This window comes from Protopterus annectens, chromosome 13.part0 (assembly GCF_019279795.1).
Source record: "Protopterus annectens isolate FY-2018-M chromosome 13.part0, PAN1.0, whole genome shotgun sequence".
NCBI classification, from domain to species: Eukaryota; Metazoa; Chordata; order Ceratodontiformes; family Protopteridae; genus Protopterus; species Protopterus annectens.
The window spans coordinates 305,472,633-305,497,632 of record NC_056747.1 but is presented as its reverse complement, the minus strand read 5'-3'; the positions used below and the strand labels follow the sequence as shown (position 1 = coordinate 305,497,632).

Sequence of the window (25,000 nt, the reverse complement as noted above, 5' to 3'; positions counted from 1 at the left end):
GCAAAATGTCGAATCTGCATATTAATATGCAAATTCTGCCTTACTCGACATTAGTAGAATGGAGTCATACACTGCACCAGACGTAACGTGAGGATGTTGCAGGGGTGCAAGCCCCCCTACACCCCCACACCCCCTGCAAAATATATATTCCAACTCCGAGATCACAGTATAGTGGAGAAAAGGGTACATTTCCCAATCCTCACTGTACCATGACCTCTGGTTCAATGACCAGCCTCATCTTTGTGAATGCACTAAGCATTCACCGAAACAGAACTTGCTCAAGGGAAGGATCAGCAACACGGGTCGGCCAAATGTCATTCGACAATCCGTGATCACTGAAACTTCCCTCAGTAATTTAAATGTGAACCACTTATTGTATTATTTCAAACAAAAAATGCCTTCCTCTCTAATGGTAGTTCTGATGTTTTTCTGTTTTATTTCACCCCACCTTCATGAGTTTGCTAGCAAAATTTTTTGAGATACTGCACTACTTTGTAAAACTCTGCATCATATTTAATGTTGAATGAAGTAGTTGTATGTCGTGCTTCAGCTAAAATCTGTAAAGCTGTTTCTTTCATTGTAGCTAGGTCATGGCTGAAAAAGCACCACTGGCCCAGTTTACCTAACTGTTAAATAACTGCTAAATAAAAAAATCCCAATGTTGTATTTCCTCATGCTGCATCATATATAGATATATACTAGTGACTGAAACACAAAAACAATATCCTTATGATTACTGCCTTGTGAATGTAAAATCGTATTCCTGTATCTTAGTTGTCTGTGCAACAAAGTAATGTTTTTCAAAGTACAGCTGCAAGAAAACAATAAACATTTATCAGTGCTAGCTAACAACTAATAACTAATACTGGTTAAAGGGGCATGGTCCCAAATGCTCATGGGGAAGCAAGATACAGCATTTTGGTCTTAATAAAACTACATTGCTTTCAAGAGTGCTATCAAAATTGCTAGCAAACAAGTAAAACCATTCTTGTTCTTGCATAATTTAAAGGAGAAAATATCAAACAGAAGCAACAAAAGTAGAACCCTACTAATGTGCACTGAGTTTTTTTTTATTCATTTGTTAACCATATAAGCCCAGTGGACACATGTCCCCCTTCAGGGGTGATATCAGAGCGTTATCTGGTTAAATTACTTGCTCAGTGTCACGCAGCTGGCAAATGCAGGTGGAAGGAATCAAGCCCTGTAACACTGACTACTGGAATCAGCTTATTAATAGAACAGAGTCCCATCCTCTGTGCTAAATGTCAGAGAGTCTGTGGGATAGTCATGTTTTACTTTAAAGCTTTACAGTTAAGTGTGACAACATCATATTATTTTTGCACAGCAAACATAATAAACTTAGCAACAATAAGCCTGACCAGAGATGCTGATACAGAAACACAGACACACACACACGCACACACACACACACACACACACACACACACACACACACACACACACACACACACACACATGAACACACACACACACATGAACACACACACACACACACACACACACACACACACACACACACACACACACACACACACACACACACACACACACAGTTAATCTTAAAATGGATTGTATGTGACATACATAGGGATGCAACATCTAATGTCTCCAAAATCTAGTTATAAATAGCCAGAAAGAAAGCCAGACCTTTACATTGAGAGATGGAAAGGAGCTGCACTATTGATTCTTCTGAACAGAAATAAGAGATCTTTCCATTTAGGTTTCTGGGGAGATAAAAGGATTTGAAAGACTGGGAAGATTGTTGCTGTAGGAGGAAGTTCTGCTGGTGTGAGATAGTAGCAGAGGGAAAAAAAGATTATATATAGAAAGAGGTGACCATTCTCTCACATAAAGAATTAGTAGATGGAACAATGTACTTTGTGCCTTCTGTACAGTGACCATCATTCACTCATGTGCAACATCATGTGTATAATGACTTGAAAGGCATTCTGTCAAATACAGGGATACATCAATAGTAATGTTACAGAATCCATGCATTTCATTATTTGTGCCACCTTTGGTCTTTTGGTTCATGGGTTAATGTGGGTCAGTTGTACAGCATTTTGCTATTGGTGTAAAACAAAGTCAGTTGTACTGCTTTTACAAATACTGTCAGAACTTCTAGCAGCACCAATCACTTATTTTATTGAACTGGGTTGAAACTTTCTCAATCGGAAGCAGTATAAAACATTTTGAAAGCAGCACAGAAATCAAAATACAAGCAAATAAAATTAACTTGCTATTCTTCCATGGCTGCTATCCTAACCCAGCTGTAATATCTTTCCTTAATGGTTTATGAGCCTGGAGAAATGATGTCCAAATGTTTGCTTTAGATAAAAAGCCCGTTACATGCTCCATTCACAAGCACTGTCAGAAGTGATAGCAAACAGTTGGACATGGTTTTCCCTATGATCTGTAGTTTATGATTTTGCAGAAGCACCATATTGCATTTCAAAATTATTACAGAGGAGCAGCATTCAGTATATTAGCTTGCTTTTTATACCATTAATAATGTATTAGTGAAACTAAAATTTCTTGAGTTGTAGTTTATGATCATGGAGAAACAACATACTGCATTTTAATATGATTGTAGCTCTTGATGAAAAAAATGTGTTGCTTTTGCAAGTGTTTTCTGACTTGTTAGAAGGCAATTGTAACTGATTTTACATGTTTAAAAATACATGATTATAGGGAAGTTATGTGCAGCATTTTGCACTTGATAAAAAAGTAAACTACGCTACAAGCACTGTATAAATACCACCTCTGCTCTCTCCTGAGAAGATACCACTGTTCTAATGGGACTAACCTGGTTAACAGATGATAAATAAAAATAACTAAAAAAGACAGATAAAACTTATTTAATTTCGTCGTGAAAAAAAAAAAAACTAAATAAATAAATAAATAAAATAAACAGTTATATTCCTTTCACAAGTGCAATCAGAAGCACAAAAACAGCTGCCATAGACTCAAGGCTTAAGAAACATACTGCTGAATAAAAAAAAATTATAGTCCTTTTGCAAGCACTGTTAAAGCACAATGAAACAAAGGAAATGGACTATTTCGAGGATGAGCTAAAATGTTCTTGCATGACATGGTTTATTTGTTCATTTATTTCTTTATTTTTTTAAAGTAGCATAAAGCAGTGATACACATGGGCCTTTTGCAGATTCAACCTGGGAGCACTGTCTGCTTAGTGACTTGCTCATAACCCCATTGTAGGAAAATCAAAGCTGAGGAAATCAAGTCCTGGATTGTAGGGATAAGCTCATTAACAGGGGATCATGGATAATCAGTAAGCAGTATTTTGCACTGGAAAAAAAACACTCTGCTATAGATGAGTAACCTTTAATTAATTCTAGGGGACTTGCAAGCAAGCATACTGCTGCAGACTGTGACAACAAAACATGCTTTTTCTTCCCATGCATTTTATTATTGCTTGTAAAGGACACTAAATTAAAGCAGAGGTGACAATGTCAGTGACATATTGAGGACAAACAGATCTCATGACAACTTTGTGGAACAGAAGACTTTGATGGTGGAGGCTGCTGCCCAGGCCAGCTTTGTGTCACTGAGCTGTAGCTCAGAGAAGTAGCTGCAGTGGTTCAGTCGGGAAAGCTGAGCAGTAAATTAACATTCCCAGCGGATGAATGTACCTTTTTGGAGGGCACTAGCAAACCCTGCTCCTGACACCAAGGTAAATCAATATATTGGTTTGCATAAGCATAATGTAGAAAATCAAAGAAAGGAAATTAATTAAGTGCCTTAATGTTGCAAATGCAACACAACAACAATAGGCGGTCAGGTCAGCAAAAGTAAAAATAAAATGAGTGATTTTTGTAGAGCTAATAATTCAGGTTTAGCCGGTGTCAGATGGAGGCTGTCCTGTACTGTGGTATTAGATCCAGCAAGTCTGAAACAGGCAGTTAGTGAATCACTGATGTGTGGTAAGGCAAGGTATATTAAGAAGTATTATGGGTCAGTGTTTAGTACAGTCACTCAACAGTAAGCCCAGGTATAATTTCTAAACTACAATGTTGATTTCTCCAGATAAAGTGCTTACAGCTTGTTGAATGCATTTTACACAATCCTAAGCAAACTGTATTTGCTTTGTATGGAATTACAGTCTGTCAAGAATTAGGAGGCAAATTTTGTGTTGCTAGTTCCAGTTATGCTGTGTCTAAAAGATGTTTTGATGGCAAGTGTGAAAATAAATGAGCTTTCTTTACTTACATATTACATACAGTGGCTTAGTTTCACACTAAACTGCACGATTTATTGATAGTCTGTTCAAATCTTGTTGTCAGTGCTGTAAAGAATTACTGAAGGAAGGAACATGAAACAAGATGTTTGCAACCTTATTGCCTTGTACTGTTCAAAAAACAATAATAATATATTAAATATTAAACTGGCCAGGACACTGTTGTCTCTCATTCCTGCCAACAGAAAAAGTAAGCAGCTGATTTGTCCCCCAAGATCCTGCAGTTAAAATCACAACATAATCAGAACTGAAAATTCCTGTGCTCACCTGCTCTTAATCTTAAAAGCACAAGAAGCTTAACTGATAAGCGCCTGTATTAAGTAACTCTCACCTTGCAGTTAAACAGCATCTAGCAAATATAAGCTTGCAATCCACTGCTAATCTCATGTACATACTTTTAGATTTATAGGACTCTGATATTGCAATTCCAGGTTTATTTCTTGTTTGCTCACATAGATACGAGGCTGTTGAAAAAAATAATTATGGGTCACCAATCCTAAAAGCCAGTGACAATCATGACTCCAGTGTTAAGTGTGGGGTTAAGGGCTGCTACCTTTAATACCAACTTGAAGAGTTTGCAAGACAGTGGTGAAAGCAAAATGGAGGAGACTCATTCAGTTTGTATAACTGGAAAAAACATCTGGGAATGATATATCAACTGATCAGCAACTTAACTGTTTAAATATTCTTACTTAGATGAAATGGAGTGCCAAAGTATAACTTTTTAATATTGTAGTGTTGTTTTTAATTCTCCCACAGATTGGTGGCATACTTGTCTTATGTTCCACTGCCATAGATTCAGTGATACGTGGACTGAAACATACTTATTTGGAGAAGTAATTCAGGCATTGCTATTGTGATTAATGAAAGCAATAAAAAGCTATCTGTATTCCACATAAAATAGCATAATTATATTATGAGGTACTTGCTGTTATTTTCTTGATGAAGAAATGCTAGAATATGTGCAAATAACAGAATACAGTGAAATTCTAAGACATCCATCTCTAAGTTTTTCCATGTTAAACGCGTAATACCATGAATTGTAAAATACAAACAAACTAGCAGTCACTTGTCCCTTATAAAATTGTACACTGTTTAGTTGTACAAAGTCGGTTAAGTAACTCTGCAATAATTGACACAGCAGTTGTTATTGCCAAATGAACAAACTTTGGTAGTCTTATTAAACAGACGTATTAAGTATCTCAGCAGAAAATACGTAAATGCTGTATCATATTGCTGTAGCTTATACTTGCTTACAGACTGCTTGGATAGTTACAGCTAATATGCTACTGGAAGTTTGGGCCTTTAAGAGAGCCTGCGTTTAGTTTAATACTGTTAAACTAGGTTTAACTAAACTGTATATGTATTTATACATTTCTCTCTGTCTCTAGCAGGCTTCTTCTAACATGACTAGATAAACAATCAAGAGAAAAGAAAACAGTGAAATTCTAATTAGGCCTCATTCTGCACCCTGGATAGTCCTGCCTGTGTTTAACAATAGTAATACTGACCTACCAACTCACTGCCAGTGCATGTCAGCATTTCACATAAATTACTGCTGCTTATGTTGATTAACTACAATTCATTTATTGATAAACAGACGCTAGAGTTTATGTACTGCAGCTTATAATGTTCAGGTCCACCTGTAAGCATTTCCCTTCGTAAACATGTTATACCATGAGTTGTACATGGGCAGATTAATGAACCATTCTCAGCAGGGCTATTAGAGATATCTAAAGAGCCAGGGGTCCTTGATTATCCAGTTAGCTAGGTGTTTTTCCCAATTTATAAATATTTCAAAGAAACCTATTGTCTTAAATGGGTCTTCTCTTATAGTATGCCTATATGGCAAGCCACTGTTTACTGACTGCATGGCCTTGTGACCCTTTCCCCAACTTAATTTCTTAGCTAGAGACAGATTAAACATGTTTAATATTAAAAAAGTGGCTTGTATCTAAATGTGCCACACACTTTTTGCTACCACACAAACCCACTGTTTATAGCAAGAGGAAGAAAGAGGAGAATATGGTAAGAAAGCCAAAGGAAATTCATGTGATTTGAACTGAAATGGTGTAAGAAATTATAAAAGGATAACTATGGGGTTTAGAGGTCTAGCAATGCCAGCCAGTGTTATTCTACATGCCATTCTGCATCCTGAAGCAGTTGGAGTTTTCTTCATTCCAAGATAATAATAACATCCATTTGTTAACCATGTAAGCCCATTGGATAATCTGTTCCTTTTCAGAGGCAACCTGGGAGGAAGAATGCCTGGTTAAGTGATTTGCTCAAGGTCTCACAGTAGGCAAATGAGGGCTGAGGGAATCAAACCCTGGACTGTAGGAACTACAGTTCATAGCAGACCTCTTAACTGTCTCTGCTTTGAAGGCACATTCCTATTTTAAGGCCTGATTTATCCATACACATGATGTCCCTATTTTTAGAGGTATGTCCTTATTTTCAGGCCTGATTTACCTTGTCACACAATTTCTGAATCCACCTTCCCAGTGATGTGATTTTTGAAGGTGTCTAGCACACAGAAAATCACATTACATGACCAAAATAGTATTAGCAACAATAATTTAAAGAAAGAGGACACACATCTTATATCTCCATTTTCTCAAGCAAAAATAAATGACCTTATGTGGTAGAATTTTCCAAGACTGTTCGTTAACATCTACAGATTTTAGTCTCTTTGATAATGTGTTTTATTTTTCATCATTATTGTCACTTTCTATTTTTGAACATTTGTTTCTGAGTACCATCGCATATTCCTACTAGAAGTCGGAAGACTTATGTGCAATTTAGTGTGCAAATGTTATGCTAATTAGGTGCCCAGATTTTTAGTTGGATGTCCCTAGTCTTCAAGTGCCTTTGCTCTTATTTTCAATCTCTGCAAGTTGATAGTTATGCTTCACAGTGTAACCCACTGTGCCAACTGTCAGAGTTAAACTAAAGCAGAAAGAATATAAAAAGCAGGATAACTCGGGGATATCACCAGAGAGGGAAAGCTACAGGGAACAAAAGAGGCCGCCTAGGCCACCAGTGATGCATCACAACTACCGGACTGTACAGCAGGGGGTAGATACTCATTGTTAACATCATGTTTTAAGAGTTATTTTTTTTTTCTTGGGGGGGGGTAGTAAGTTGCTCACCATACTTTATCACTTTCCAATACCATTAGCAAAGTAACTGTGGGGTGGTTAGTCTTCTTGTTAAAGACTGAGGTTTACATTTTGGAAACTAAGTAACCATTAGTCTAGTGGTAACTGGGTACTATTTTCCCTTGGATATCTGGACCATTCATCAGTAGCCAGCTGTGTAAGCTGGCATTTTTTGGACAGTTCACTAAACATAACAGTTCCTCTGAATCTGCTAGAAATAACAGTTCCTCTGAATCTGTTGCCACAGTGGGAATTTATTATTGCCCCAGTGTGGCAGTGAATTCAGAATTGTTAGCATTAGTAACACTAACAGTTCAGAGAGCAGGACCCCCTGTATGGGGAAATGTAAGTGGTTTGAAGATTCTTAAGAAAACATGTTTAGTGAAAGCAGCCTTTATTACATGGTTGTTAATCAAATCAAAGTTTGATAAACTAACCTAAATCCTTTTCCCCTGCAGTGGCAGCATTATCAGTGTGAGGGAAAATGTGTTAAGCATGTGAAGATATTTAAATGCGAATAAAAAAATTAGAAGAAAAGAGTGTGCAGTCATTAATATTCTGTGTAGTGCCAGGGCAATATACACAGTGAAAGGGATAGAAGTCAAAATACTGCAGTCATTAATATTCTGTGTAGTGCCATGGCAATATACACAGTGAAAGGGATAGAAGTCAAAATACTGCAGTCATTAATATTCTGTGTAGTGCCAGGGCAATATACACAGTGAAAGGAATAGAAGTCAAAATACTGCAGTCATTAATATTCTGTGTAGTGCCAGGGCAATATACACAGTGAAAGGGAAAGAAGTCAAAATACTGCATTCATTAATATTCTGTGTAGTGCCAGGGCAATATACACAGTGAAAGGGAAAGAAGTCAAAATACTGCATTCATTAATATTCTGTGTAGTGCCAGGGCAATATACACAGTGAAAGGGATAGAAGTCAAAATACTGCATACATTAATATTCTGTGTAGTGCCAGGGCAATATACACAGTGAAAGGGAAAGAAGTCAAAATACTGCATTCATTAATATTCTGTGAAGTGCCAGGGCAATATACACAGTGAAAGGGAAAGAAGTCAAAATACTGCATTCATTAATATTCTGTGTAGTGCCAGGGCAATATACACAGTGAAAGGGAAAGAAGTCAAAATACTGCATTCATTAATATTCTGTGTAGTGCCAGGGCAATATACACAGTGAAAGGAAAGAAGTCAAAATACTGCATTCATTAATATTCTGTGTAGTGCCAGGGCAATATACACAGTGAAAGGGAAAGAAGTCAAAATACTGCATTCATTAATATTCTGTGTAGTGCCAGGGCAATATACACAGTGAAAGGGAAAGAAGTCAAAATACTGCAGTCATTAATATTCTGTGTAGTGCCAGGGCAATATACACAGTGAAAGGGATAGAAGTCAAAATACTGCATTCATTAATATTCTGTGTAGTGCCAGGGCAATATACACAGTGAAAGGGATAGAAGTCAAAATACTGCATTCATTAATATTCTGTGTAGTGCCAGGGCAATATACACAGTGAAAGGGGAAGAAGTCAAAATACTGCATTCATTAATATTCTGTGTAGTGCCAGGGCAATATACACAGTGAAAGGGAAAGAAGTCAAAATACTGCAGTCATTAATATTCTGTGTAGTGCCAGGGCAATATACACAGTGAAAGGGGAAGAAGTCAAAATACTGCATTCATTAATATTCTGTGTAGTGCCAGGGCAATATACACAGTGAAAGGGATAGAAGTCAAAATACTGCATTCATTAATATTCTGTGTAGTGCCAGGGCAATATACACAATGAAAGGGATAGAAGTCAAAATACTGCATTCATTAATGTTCTGTGTAGTGCCAGGGCAATATACACAGTGAAAGGGATAGAAGTCAAAATACTGCATTCATTAATATTCTGTGTAGTGCCAGGGCAATATACACAGTGAAAGGGATAGAAGTCAAAATACTGCATTCATTAATATTCTGTGTAGTGCCAGGGCAATATACACAGTGAAAGGGCTAGAAGTCAAAATACTGCATTCATTAATATTCTGTGTAGTGCCAGGGCAATATACACAGTGAAAGGGAAAGAAGTCAAAATACTGTATTCATTAATATTCTGTGTAGTGCCAGGGCAATATACACAGTGAAAGGGATAGAAGTCAAAATACTGCATACATTAATATTCTGTGTAGTGCCAGGGCAATATACACAGTGAAAGGGACAGAAGTCAAAATACTGCATTCATTAATATTCTGTGCAGTGCCAGGGCAATATACACAGTGAAAGGAAAAGAAGGCAAAATACTGCATTCATTAATATTCTGTGTAGTGCCAAGGCAATATACACAGTGAAATGGAAAGAAGTCAAAATACTGCATTCATTAATATTCTGTGTAGTGCCAGGGCAATATACACAGTGAAAGGGAAAGAAGTCAAAATACTGCATTCATTAATATTCTGTGTAGTGCTAGGGCAATATACACAGTGAAAGGGAAAGAAGTCAAAATACTTAGAGCATGACTGGTGGTTTTGAATTCAGAGAATGTGTATGTGGGGTACTGAATGTTCTAGATGCAGTTACAGTTGTTAATGAGATGTTACTTTGTCATGCAGTAACTAAGAACCCACTTCTAAATGCAGGAGGAGGGAGTTGTGATATAGGCTATATTTGCTTCCCATAAGACAAAGAACATTATGCAAAAGACACCCTGTCATGATAGTACTGTTTACTTTGGCACATCTCAAGAAGCTTGAGTCAGTGGTAGTTGAACATTTTTGAGCAACTATAATTTAGTGTCATATGGTATGATATCTAGAACCCTAATGTGCCCATGCAAGTTCCAGAAGTCACGTTCAACAACTTTGTAATATCTTTGTGTATTTGCTGATTGTAAGTATATGAAGCTAAACTGTATGTTTTACAGTATGTAGATGCACATGGTATAGGCATTGCTGTGATACATTTTTACTAGTATCTGATCTATTTTATGTTGAATGTTTCTTAAGAAAAACCTTTGTAAACTTTTTATTGAGACACACCTGCATAATCTTTCATTGCACTTTAGTGATTTCGCCAGAAAGGATAGCATGGAATGGAGTTTGTACACTTTAAAAGATGTGACCCCATGCATGCATGCATGGTGGTGCATCCATTAAAGTCTATGGATGCATCCTTATGCTAATGATGGCTCTTGAGAGCAAAGTTCACCAAAAGTCCTCATTGACATCAGCTTGGAAACAAGGAATTTTATGGAGGAATAAACCGCTGCAGGTGAAAATGCATCAAAACACTGGAGATACTACATGCCATGGTGCAAAAGATAAGTAAAAAATGTCTGTGCACTCTAATACTGTAGCATATTCCCTTGTCTAGTACTCAAGGCTGTATGTGCCTTCTGAAGAGTTATCTTACTCTAACTGTTATTTGGTTTGACCTTTAGCACCACAGTTTGTTGTTTCTGAAAATATATCTGAGAATGCACTCATATTTTACAGCCTGCATACTGTTAACTATGTTATATGTACAGCTTTAACAAATTAAGTATACTACTACTCTTTTTTTCTGTTCATGGTTTCAGATTTTATTGGGATTTTACAATGCTGCTATTTATGGTTGGAAACCTTATCATCATCCCTGTTGGCATCACCTTTTTTAAGGACGAGACAACAGCTCCCTGGATTATCTTTAATGTGGTCTCAGACACTTTCTTCCTTATAGATCTAGTACTGAATTTTAGAACTGGCATTGTCATTGAGGACAACACAGAAATCATCCTGGACCCTAAAAAAATTAAGAAAAAGTACTTGAAGACCTGGTTCATTGTAGACTTTGTGTCTTCCATCCCTGTGGATTATATATTTTTGATAGTAGAGAAAGGGATTGATTCTGAAGTTTATAAAACTGCCCGTGCTTTGCGCATAGTCCGATTTACAAAAATCCTCAGCCTTCTTCGGCTTCTGAGGCTTTCTCGGTTAATTCGTTACATTCACCAATGGGAAGAGGTAAGTCTGTCTGCTTACTGTTTAAGTGTTTGTCCTAGTTGTAATTGTACATTATTTTTTTAATAAATATGTACAGGAAGGTTCATCTTTAACTATTCATTACCAGCTTGTTATAAATACAACAGGAATGCACTGTCATAGTTGGTTCGACCTTATGAAAAGAAAATGGGTGGTAACATCCTCACCGCATGAGTGTGACAACTTTAATTCAGCTTATCAGATTTTTTTAAAAACTTTTAGTTTATTTTCTCCAGTATTATTATCTAGTTGAATAATAGGACAAAACCTCAGTCATCTCCGTAAGTCACTAATTTCAGAGGAGTAAGGAATCATACAGAGATTAACATACTTCCTGCTGCAAGTGTGTCTTGAGATATGGTATCAGTCATTACAAACCACTTATTTGAAGGCCATTTGACAGTGCCTAGCTGACTGAATCGGTTTCAGATAAATGAATTTCAAAACCACAATGCAAATAACTGCCACAAGGTCATTCAATTTCAGGACCGAGTTAAAATTCAGTCATTAGAAGCCTGTTTGATAGGCTAGGTGCCCTGAACATACTTTATATAGCCCTTTATTGAGCAATCAGCTGCCATGTCTTCCCTTATTACTGATGTAACTGTCTTCAGTATCTCCCTTTTCATTTATTCCAGCATTATACATTTATTGGTTAGAAAGACTCGTGAATGTCAGCTGTCTTTTTCCCAATGAAAGAATGTGACCCTCCTTTGTCATCAGTCCTGTCCACATATACCATCTGTTGTTTATTTACATATCCCTTACTAGATTGTTGATTGCTATGTCAGAGATGGTATGTGGACACGATAAATTAGAAATCAGATATTTAGACATTTTCAAGGTTTTGGGATAACCATTCCATTTTTCTGTACTGGCTGTTGTCATCATCCTCACCAGTCCCCCTTTTTCCCATTTTCTACATGGGGTTGTAGTGTTGTGTCAACTGTCTCCACTTCTCTTGATTCAGTGCCAATATCCTACATTTTTTGACAGTCATGTCTGACTGTCACAGGGCTTGTCTTACACAATCCACTCCATCTCTTTGCTGGACACCCTCGTTTCCTCTTTCCTACTTCTAACCTGTCCCAGATCTTCTTCACAGACAGCCTTCTGCTTTTCTGCACATGCTCCAATCCACTGTAAGCTGTTTTGTTTAACTTTCTCTGCAATTGGAGCTACTTTGGCTTCTGCACTGATATCATAATTCCTTGTGTGTCCTACAGTGTGTATCCTACCATCTGTCTTAGGCACATCATCTTCATCATGTCTAGCTTCCTCATCTGCACTACCTTCACTGCCCAGGTTTCTGTCCCATACAGTAGTAATGGTTGCACCACTGTTTTGTACACCTTACATTTCAGTTTCTTTAACTGCGGTGGTGGTGCTGCGGTAGCGTTGTCGCCTCACAGTTAGACGTTGCCTGTTTGATTCTCAGTTAGAGCGTCTTCTGTGTGGCGACATGCATGACTGGGCGTTCCTTCATTGAAGGTTGTGCGTTAGGCCTGGCAAGCAGCATGTAAAAATCTACTGCCAATCATTAGCAGACCGGAGTTCCGCTGTGGCGACCCCTAACCGGGAAAAGCCGAAAGACACAAACAAAACTTTTCAGTTTCTTTCATAATCTTCTGCCATACATTACCCCAACACACAGTGCCAGTTGGCTGCAGCCCCTCTGATTCTAACTTTGATTATCTCATTCAGACTTTCTCCTTAACTACCTTTCCCAGCTACTTGAAGCTGTTAACTACTATTTTCCCTTCTCTCTTAATTTTCATCTTCTTCTGATTTCCCCCATTTCCTGCCATTACAACTGTCTTATATTTACTCAGTTTCATCCCATGTGCCTTCAGTTTTGCATTCCATTCCCCTTTCCTTTGCTAAAGTTCTTGCTCAGAGTCTGTCTGTAATGCCACATCGTCTGTATATAGCAACTTTGTTGATCTGTCCCTCTGGTCTGTTTGCTAATATAGCCCATCACCACTATGAACAGCAGTGGGCTGAAAGCGGAACCCTGATGCACATCCACTCCTACTGGGAATTCTGCTGTGAGACTGAACACTGTACTTGAGTCATTGGGTCCTTGTATGTAGCCTGCACTAATTTTACCAATAATTCTGGGACTTTTTGATGGGATCTTGTCATATGCTTTCTCCAAGTCCAGGAATGCCCAGTTGGACTCTTTCCTCATCTCTAGCTTCTTCCCAGCTACCTGTATCAATACAAGCCTCGGGTCAATTGTATTACAACCTAATCTAAATCCAAACTGCTTATCTCCCATCTAAATTTCTACTACTCTGTGTATTCATTTATCTTTCACCCTCTTCACAACTTTCATGCAATGTGACAGGAGTTTGATGCCTCTGTACTGCCCACAGTTGTGAATGTCCCCTTTGTTCTTGTACACTGGCAGTAGTATGCATATTCTCCAGACATCTGGTGTACACCTTTCTCGCCATACTGCTGTGAGTACCATCATTGCTAGATGTACTGTACATCTGAATGTACTTTATCATCCTTAAGAGACTCCACCATAAGCAGTGAATTCTTTCAATTTAAGATGGAAATAATTTAATCTTAAATTGAAAATCTGATGTGACCTCATCTGAGCCTACTGCTTTCCCCGACTTAATTTTCCTTAGTGCTGTTCTTACTTCTATGGATGACTCCTCTTCTTCTTCCATTATAGCTTGTGTCTGGGGAAATACAGCTTCTGTGGGGTTTTCTTCATTCAGAAGCTACTTTAAGTACTCATTCCATCTGCCTTTGATGTCCTGTGGACTGGTAAGCAGATTATTGCTGGCATCCCTTATGAAGGGTGTCTGACTATCTTCTTTATCTTACTGTCTTTGCCTTGCAATGTGATAGTTTCTTTGTGCCATTTACTGAAGACTGTAGAGTGCCTCTGATGCCTTCTTTGCTATTGCAACTCCACCCTTAGCCTCTTTGTTAGCCATTAGCTAGTCAGCTAGCCAGTATTCCATCATAAGTTTGGTCTGTCTTTTCTCACTGTGCTTCTAGAAAATTAAATGCAAGAACATATGAACGTAATTTGTCAGCTTCTAGACAATGGATTCTTCTTTTTATATTATTATTATTATTATATTAGCTGTTTGTTTGTTAAATGGCAAAAACAACAAATGTATATAACATTTTTATTCAGTTCATATCAGTTATGCTTTCTATTAGTGAGCAATTATTGAGATCACCTACATTAAAGTTTTTTAAATCTTTTTTGATTCTTTGTGAAAAATGAAAGATTAAGATCAAAAATCAAAGAGTAGTGGTTGGAATACCCAACCGGCAGCTCATTTTTTTAAATCACTTACACTTTCAGGAATTGTGGTTAAAAGTAAATCCAATATATTTGAACCTCTAGTGCCTTCTGTAACTGTTTTGTCACATTGACAAATGTCATCATATTAGTCTTTCCAATGCATATTTTACTAGATGATCATTCCATAAAATTCCTGGGTAATTAAAATCCACTAAGAGTATAATATTCTTATAATATAAATACTTTTCTAACTAGTCAAAAAAAAAAACAGTGGAATACGTTATCCATGGATGGTGTTCGATAACAATGGTACACATTGATCTATTATGAATGATAATACTTATCTGCACTATAACTGTTTCAATCTGTTTCACTTGCTTTATAAGTACTGAGGCAAAAGAATCATGAATCCTAAGAGTAACCCCTCCACTCTTAAATTATCTCTCATGAATTCATACTTTGCATAACTGTTGACGCTGTAATCTTTGGAACTCAACATGTGACAATTGCTGTTAATATATAGTTCCTTTCTGATATTACTCCAAGTTTATCATATTTATTTCTTCAACTTTGTGCATTAAAGTAGCAACATTTTATAAAATCTGGTGTTATTATACCTCTCCCCATTCCTAATCCTAACTCTTAAACATGATTTATATAGTCAGATAACTTCTCAGTAGCAAAAGAGCCACCACACAAATTCAAATATAGCATATAATTAGAAAAGAACCTACTGTCCAGTACACTGTCTTCCCAGTACTTAACAGAATCCATTTTATATACCAAAGCTAAATGCCTTAGCCTGTTGTTAAACTGATGTGCTTTCGTAAACAAATAATCTGACCAGGACAATGATAGAATAATTTTGCTAAGTACACAGTGAATCTCATTACGTTCCAAATATCCAATAATGTGTAGTGTAGAATTCTTCATGTGTTTAAATAGAATGTGACACAAATGATTTACTTCAGCATGAATGATAAAAATCTTATACTCTGATGAGAACTTATTTATCAGAGCACTTACGTCATTAAGTTTCAAGTCTGGTAAGGATGAGACCATTATTGATTCTTTATCTACAGTACATAGTTTCTTTACAGTGGATCGTAACATGGAATCACCCAGGACTAAAATTTCTTGGCACGGGTCTCTCAAAATAATATTTTCATGTATAACTCTTACGTCAACAGCTTTTTTCTTACTTATGGGATTTGAATCATCATCTAACAACAATTCTTCACTTGCTTTTCTACTTCTTTTCCCGGTTGTAATACTTTTGTTAATACATTCTTCATTTTTATATTCAGTAAAGTTAATTGAATCTTCCTTATCAAGGGATGTAGATTCTATCTTTTATTCAACTATCTTTATTTATTATTGTAACTTCCAGATAGAGACCATAATCTGGCTATTTAATTGAAATAATGGGCACATTTTCAACACAAATCTTACCTGAGTCCCTTAGGACCTGAGGTTTCAGCAGTTGACACTATCAACTCCCTGATTATTTTTTCATTACTAATTGTGAGTTTTTTCAACAAAAGTTTCACCAGATGTGCCACCACCATTAAGTTTATCTCATGGCACTACCAGTTACCAGTTCAGTAATGGTATTTTCATTCCAGTTTGATAAGTTATTACTGTCTGTAGCATTTATCATTTCTGTGCACACTGAACTTTTATTGAGTAAGTCCTTATGGTAAGATTCCTGTTCTACACATTTCTTCTCAGAAGTGTTCTTATTTTTAACTACCCTTTTTTTGCTTTTTCTTGACCCTTGTAGTGTCTGGATAATTTGGGATCCATTTTTTCTTGTTCTTTACCTTCACTTTTTCCTTTTGAGCTAAAAATGGCTCTTCCTGACTGTCAGTCACAGTTGAAACCGATTTATTATCAAAGACCGTATTTTTGATATTTTTTACATCTTTTAACCTCTCCAGAGTAAATTGATGTACAGATGTAAAAGCTTTCACACATGGACATTTACAGTTTTAGGTTGTTTTTCATAACCTTACTGTTAATAATGTTACAAAGTTCCATCAATCTAACACAGCTGAAACAATACACCCTATCAGTATTGTTTAGATATGTATCACTATTTCCACATTCAGGTAATCCATCCACAACCCTTTTTCCTGTTTTTGCACATGGGGTCGGAGTGTCACTTCAACAGTGACAATCATGTAGAGCCAAGGGTTACACCACTGGGTGGCTAGCCCTGCTGCACTAGTTCTTCCACACCACGCACTTGCACACACACACACACACTATGTCCAATTTAGAGTGTCCAGTCCACCTATTGCCTGTCTTTGAAATGTGGGAGGAAATGGGAGTACCCAGAGGGAACCTATGCATACACAGGGAGGGCATGCAGACTCTGCACAGAGGGCACCTCAGCTGAGAATCAAACCAGGAACCCCTTGTTGTGAGAGGACAATGCTATCCACTGTGCCACCCTACCACATTATTGAATTTTAATTAGGATTTAAGGAATCCATTTTGAGAAACCCAAAAGGATCCAATCTTGTATTAAAAATATGCAAGAGGTGTAGAGGTGTACTTCCTACTAAATCAAACTCCAAATACCCCACACTCAGTATATGCAGCTGCTTTCTTCCTGATAGATAAAACACCTGTCAATCACCATAGATCATGAGACAGAAAAAGTATGCGTTAACCATGTCTTGTGAAAGCCAGGGGAGAAGAAACAAATGAATAAAGAATAAAATAAATACCCTGAAACACTTACAAGGACAAAACAGAATGTAAACTCTACAACAGTGTTTCACAAATGTCGTTCAAATGAAATACTTGTTGAGGGGTGCTGTTTAAATCCTTCCTGATAGGTAAAAACAACTGTCATTCCTCACAGATCACCAAGCACGGGAAAAAGTACTTGTCCCTGCTTACCTGTTTATCTTAAGAAAAATGAGGGAGAGCACACAAGTGAAAATAAAATAAAATAAATAATGTCAAATCCTTACAAGGACTCAAGTAAATGCAAACTCCACAGTACTATTTTTCAAATATAACTCAAATATTTCAAATAAACCATTCAGTGAGTGCCTTTGCTTAAATTCAGGTGCTTCTTTCCTGATAGGTTAAACATCTGCCAGTCATCACAAATCACCAGGCAAAAAAAAAGTACCTATGTCTTGAAAAAAGATAGGGAAGAGCACACAAATGAATAGAAAATAAAATAAATGTCCTGAAGTCTGACAAGGACTCTAGTAAATGCAAACTCCACAAAACTGTTTTCCAAATGCAACTCAGATGAGATGAACAATTAACAAGCAAGCTAACGTGAAGAACTTTACCACAATGTAAAACAAAAAGGAGAAAGCCTACTAGCACTCCTGACACTGACTTCTGGAGACACAGTCACCTCATTGAAATTAGAACCTATAAAAGTAAAAAACTCTAGAACTCTACCACAAAGTAAAAAAAGACAAAAAAAAAAACAAAAAAAAAAAAAACGGAAACACTGCTATCACCTACCACCAAGCAAACAATTACCGCAGTGCAAGCAGAGGCAGAAAAGTGATAAAAGTAAAACAAAACAAAATGCAAAAAGCTTAAAACATAAACATTTCTGCCAGCAAGCACCTACCAATTACTTTAGGGCTAGCCAAAAAGTGGAAAATGAAAAAAAGAAAAAAGTGAAAAACACAACCACAGCTAAAACTAAAAACAGAAAGCCAAAACTCTGAATGTGTTCACCATCTAGTTGCTTGATGTTGCCATCAGATTTTATTGTAAGATGCAGATGGTTGTTCTCGTGATGTCCCTTCTCTGGGCCAGTGATCAAGGAGTCTCAATCCTCACCATGGACACCAGTGAGGGATGTTCACTTGGAACAAAAATAGATATACTCAGTATTTTCAAATGTAACTCTGTTCACCAAGCACAATTTCCCTTAAGAGCACATGGGGAGCACACTCAGTCCTGGGGTTGGGTTTCCCTCTCTCTCCACAGGCCCCTAAATAAGACTCCCCACTGACCACAGCTGTAGAGTTGAGTCCTCAGCTGAGTGTTCCAAGCCAAGTCCTCTAGCACGCTCTCTGTAAAACCAGTGCTCTATGTCCTTGCTTCAGGCAGCTGACACACACTCTTTGAAATTTGATTTTCACACACACACACACACACACACACACACACACACACACACACACACACAAAAACACGCATGCACACACACACACACACACACATACACACACACATACATGCACACACACACACACACACACACACACACACACACACACACACACACACACACACACACACACACACCTGGGAAAGGCTTGCACAGATTTACCAGCTATGCCCCTCCTTCTGGTCAGACTATAAGGTGGATACTGCCACCAGAACACTCCAAAGTCACCTACTCTAAGGCTCTTACATGGGTACCCAATTATACTGAGTAAAATTATTACTCATACAAATGGTAGTGCTTGACCAATGTGACAATGCTTTCAGAAGCAGCCACAGTGTTACCAAATAAATATAAGTACTTTCAAAGGTTAAAAATATTCTCTAAAAGACCAGCCACAATGAAAAGTTTAAATATATTTAATAATAAATAATAAAGAACAAGAACATACTATCTATTCACAATAAACACCTGAGTTTCAATCACAGGAATTTTTGAAAATAACACAGATGGATAGATTCACACAGATAGAGAAAAACAGTACTTAACTAATCTCACTATATTTTCCTGACTGATCTAAAATAATTAGTACTTCCTGGTTACTTACTAAAGCAAGGCAAGATGGAGTGGGTGAGTGATCCTTCTTTGTCAGGTTTCAAAAACAAACTGCCCTGAGACTTCTCTCTCATCTAGTATTAAAGCATCATTTCAGTGCTGGCTTACAGAATAACATCACACACATCTGGTCATCTGACTTCTGGTTCTCACACTACCCCCCTTTACTAGCAACTGAGACAGACGCTTGCACATCTGTGTTACCATACACACACACATAGAGCTTTGCTAAGATCTGTTATAACGTCTGGAAGCTATAAAAATATTTCAAAAACTTCTACCCTTCCAGTGTAGCAATTAGTTCACTCCTAAGGACAATACAGTAGGATTTCTAGTCCTGGTTTTCACGGAGATTTTGTCTCTTGACAATCTTTATGGCCTAAACCAGGTAATTTCATTTCAGACTATTTTTCAAAGTTAGCTTTACGGAAATGAATCTCTTCTCTTCCAGTATCCTCTGTTACACTATATTCATTTCCACAGTTACAATACAGTCTGACATACAAGTGTATTTCTTTTCTATACAGCAGGACCCACTGTTGGTATATTTTTAACAGAAGCAGCTTTATAAATACATTTTCAACACAAGCACGTGTACAAATCAGTTTGATATACAAATGACATAATTCTTTACAAAACTCCAACTAACCATATGTTACATATCCGCTGCCCTGCTTCTCCTGGCATAGCTGGCAATACCTCACATCATCACAGTTTAACTTATTAATTTTATGTGGGACTCAATACTAGGAAATTAAATTTAAGAATATATGAATATATTAAAACGGATGTTCCACAAGGCTCCATCCTTGGGCTACTTCTTTTTAACATCTTTGCCAACCTTCTCAACTCTTCCTGTCCTGGATCCTCACTGATACAATATGCATATGATTCTACACTTATCACTATTGCCGAATCTCAAACTCAACTAAAATCAGACATACAGTCCTCTTTTAACTCTGTAGAAAACTGGCTATCTGAAAACCAACCCATCCTTAATCCAAAAAAAAACAAATTACTACTCTTTCTCCCTTAAAAACTTAACCACATAAAGTCTTCCTTCTCCATACTGTCACAAAATAATACTCAATTACAGGTGGACACCAGTACAAAATTCTTAGGTGTTACTGTTGATGATAGACTAACCTTTGATTTGCACGTCAATAATTGTATCCGAAAAACACATCTCAAGCTAGGTCTCCTCTGTAGAAGCCAAAAATATCTTACCAAAACAGCAAAACTAACCTTTTTAAATGCCTACCTCTTACCCATTTTACTTTATAGCTCCCAAATTCTCACCAGCCTCAATACTGGACTACTAAACACGTTATAAACAACTTATAACAGGTTTGCCAGATTTGCTGCCCAAAATTCTTGCAAGTCCCATCACTGTCTCTCACTAAAAGAACTAAATTGGCTAGAATTAACCAACCTGCTTTGGTATAATCAGTTTCAGATTATTCATTCCATTCTCTACAAACCCTCTTTCTGTCCAACAATCTCATCTCTAATCTCTCATTACCTACCCACTAGATTACTCCGCAGTTCTGAACAAGGCCTACTAAAAATCTACAAATGAAGGACCAAAATGGGTCACCTAGTCTATAGCCTTAACCCTTCCAAGGCCTGGAATAGCCTACCACTAGATATAAGATCCCTTGAACATCCCAATCAATTCAAAACCGCTACAAAAAATACCTTCATGAAAAATGGACCTGCCAATGTAATTATCCCCCGTAAACACTCCCCTATAACCTTCTACTTCTCTTCTCTCTTCCTTCCCTTCAATAAACAAACCTGCTACTTCATCTTCTCCTCTTGGTACATCACTGTACAAACATAACTAGTAAAATATTTCAGCTATGTAACTATTGCACTATTATGTATATAATATGTAATTATGAATGTATCCCTCTGATGAATGTATTTCTGTATGTATTTCACTTGCCACAGTTTAATGTATGACACTGTAATGCAATAATGTGTCGTACTGCTGAATGTAATGTGTGGGACTGTAATGCAGTACTATATGGTACTGATGAATGTATTTCTATATGCATTTAATATTTAAAATTTCTATTTTCTGTTGGAGCTTTTCTCCTTGGGCCTCCGCTGAAAATGGGCATTTGTAACCCAGTCGGACAAACCCGGTCAACAAATATAAAATAAAAATAAAACATAATTAGTAACAAACATCACTACTTCACTAAGAGAATTAATATTTTAACTAGAAAACAAGAATTAAATGTTTGTGATCTTAGATAGTAGCCTATATAGCAAATCACAATCCATTATTGTTGATGTTGTCTATTAAGATTTATCTACATATGTAGAGCGCATTTCACACTAAAATATATGCCCAAGCATCTCGCCGTATACTACAGCATAAGGTCACAAGCACACTTCAAGCTCATGAGTTGAAACTTCAGTCAAAGTTCATTTTTGATGAATAAGTAACATTGACAAAACAACATTATTTCACAAAAAAGATCAATACTTTTAACTGGCCAGTGGAAATTAAGTTTAGTACTTTTGGTCAGTGTCTGTGTAACCAGTTTCAGTTTGTTATTAATAATGTTATCAAATAAAGTTTGATCTATACTTAGCTAAATAGCTATTGGAACTGCTATACTTGCTGTATAACAATAGCAAAACTTAATTGCTTCATAAGTCTAACATATTGAAATAAACAACTCTTTGGCCAATGAAGTTTGCAGATCACTGTTTACGGCCAATAGCACATACACTGAATCAGGATTGAAAGTTTATAGGAATATCCTATCTAGATTTGCTGTATGTTCAGCCAATTAAATATTAGAGCTAGTTTTCATAGCCGACCAAAAGGGGCCAAGGTATTATACTAAGATACGGCAGAGCTCAACTAAATCCTAGTGTACATATATTCCATTTAACAATGTTTTTGGCCAAAGCATAAGCAACGAATCAAGGTTAAAAAATAATAAGAATGTCCTATCAAGATTTATTAAATGTTTAGCCAATTAAAATTATTCTTTATTGTCAATCAAATAAGACCAAAGTATTATACTGAAATATGATGAAACCCAACTAAATGCTAATATACATGTTTAAATAACAGTAAAAAATAAATCAGCTTTTAAACCTGTTAGAACTGTTTGTCATAACCAGTCATATAACAATACATTTACATCAGTAACAATACTCTGTTGCTCGATAGCCAAAACTCATTAAGGTAAATATCATTCTCTTGGCGAATGAAAACTAAGGGTAGACGTTATCGACCAATACCAAATCACAATCAAAAATCTGTGAAGGTGTCCTATCAAAATTCATTAGAAGTATCGCCAATCAGGTATTAAGCCTGTACTTCATGGCCTATCATGTAAAAGTTCTATGGCAATGGTCAACATCAAAATACAACAGAGGACTTATCTAAAATATAAATAAATAAATCTAGGTGTTATTAAAAAAATGAATGAAATTCTGTTTGTAAATAAAAATAACGTATTTCTGAAAATCAATTATGAAATCGTGTCTATTATCAAATAAGTAATACTAATTCAACACACCAATACCATTTATTCCCCTTCAGCCAGTAGCAAATTTACAGGTCAAGATTGAGGAAGAAATGAATTTAAGCTATTCTCATAATAACTTAAGCGGCAATCTAAAATAACTGCTCTACAGTATATATAACTGAACAAATACAAAAGAAACAACAAACTTGTTGTATGACAATAAATAAATGGTATGTGTTCTAACAAATATGAAAACATGGATTTCCTGTGAATCTATTGATAAATTAATAAATTAATATAATTGGAGTAAGGGAAGTGGAAATTATCATAGTCAATATCTTAATAAACTAAAGTCTAAATTTATTGATAGTGGTATTTAAAATGAAAAGAGGTGTCTAATATTTAATAGGGCAACAGCTAATAAAATCTGGTGATATACCTAACACTTTACAAAGCAACAGCTGTAAACCAGGGGGTGATGGTTATTCTAACTATAAAATATTATAAATAATAAAGTTATTCTAAATGTTTCTAACAATAGATGTTACATACAATCAATCTGACTAGACCATGCATAAGAATGTAAAACATACATATGAATAAAAATAGATGAATGTGTAGTATATAATAAGGTGACATGCTGAATTATTTAATGCTTCTTTTCTTCAAAAATGGTTTTATTGGAAGGCATGTGTTTAAACCTGGAGGTTTATCAGCTACAAGCTCAGCTATCCATTTTGCCTCTTTACATTCTGTGTCTAATGTAATATCACCTCCTCTGTTGCTCAACTTCACAACTTGCAGTACTAAAATGTGAAACTTATGTGTGGGATGGCAAGATATATGTTTATATAAGGGACTCTTCAAATCCATAAGTCTAATGTCACTGATATGTTTTGAAATTCTTTCCTTAAATTTCCTATTAGTTTTTCCTACATAAAAACTAGTACAATGTTGACAACATGCGACATATATAACATTCCGATTTCTACAGTCTGCATATGTATTTAATTTATAAATTCTTTGGCTTACAGGATGCATAAACATTCGTGTCTCCCAAATATTTTTACAACTAGTACAATTTTTAAAGGAAAAGATGCCTTTACTTCTAATATTGGGTGTATGAGTTCTAGTGTAACCCATATTTAAGATGTTCTTTACATTTTTACTGTTTTTAAAAGTAAATGCTTTATACAGCATGTACAGCAGTTCCAATAGCTATTTAGATCAGTATAGATCAAACTTTATTCAATAACAGTGTTAATAATGAACTGAAACTGGTTATACAGATCACTGACCAAAAGTACTAAACTTAATCTCCACTGACCAGTTAAAGTATTGATATTTTTTTGTGAAATAATGCTGTTTTGTCAACGTTACTTATGCGTCAAAAAATGAACTTTGACTGTTTCAACTCATGAGCTTGAAGTGTGCTCATGACCTTATGCTGTAGTACACGGCGAGATGCTTGCGCATATATTTTATTGTGAAATACGCTCTACATATGTAGAGAAATCTTAATAGACAACATCAACAATTATGGACTGTGATTTGCTATACAGGCTACTATCTAAGATCACAAACATAATTTTTATTTTCTAGTTAAAATATTAATTCCCTTAGTGAAGTAGCGTTGTTTGTTAATAGTGAATTTTAGTGAAGTTCTAGTTCTTTTGAGTTAGAAGTGTGCTCGTGATTTTGAATCGAAGAATAAAATGAGATGTTTCTTTGCATACTTGTTTTATCATGTAATACACTTTAGTAGATAGACAAAATTTAATTGGGTAACACCATCAATAATGAATCTTGATTTGTCACACAAGGCATTGGCCAAAATTACTAAATCTTATTTTCTATTGGCCAGTTGAAGAATTGATTTTCTACATGAAGTAGTGTTGATTTTGTTTAAAGTTTTTAACTTTGTAAACTTGAGAATGCGCTTTTGTGTTGTAGAATATGAGGGACACTTGGTTATATATCTGTTTTAGCAT

At 36.2% G+C, this 25,000-nt stretch overlaps 1 protein-coding gene across 1 annotated transcript in view; it reads left to right on the top strand.

Moving 5' to 3' along the window:
• The window catches only part of HCN2 (hyperpolarization activated cyclic nucleotide gated potassium and sodium channel 2), a 963,160-nt gene that overhangs the window by 83,066 nt on the left and 855,094 nt on the right, over nucleotides 1–25,000 (top strand). Inside the window, exon 2 of the mRNA XM_044053893.1 lies at nucleotides 11,023–11,446. Coding sequence (XP_043909828.1) covers nucleotides 11,023–11,446 — 424 coding nt within the window. The remainder of the gene's footprint in view (nucleotides 1–11,022; nucleotides 11,447–25,000) is intronic.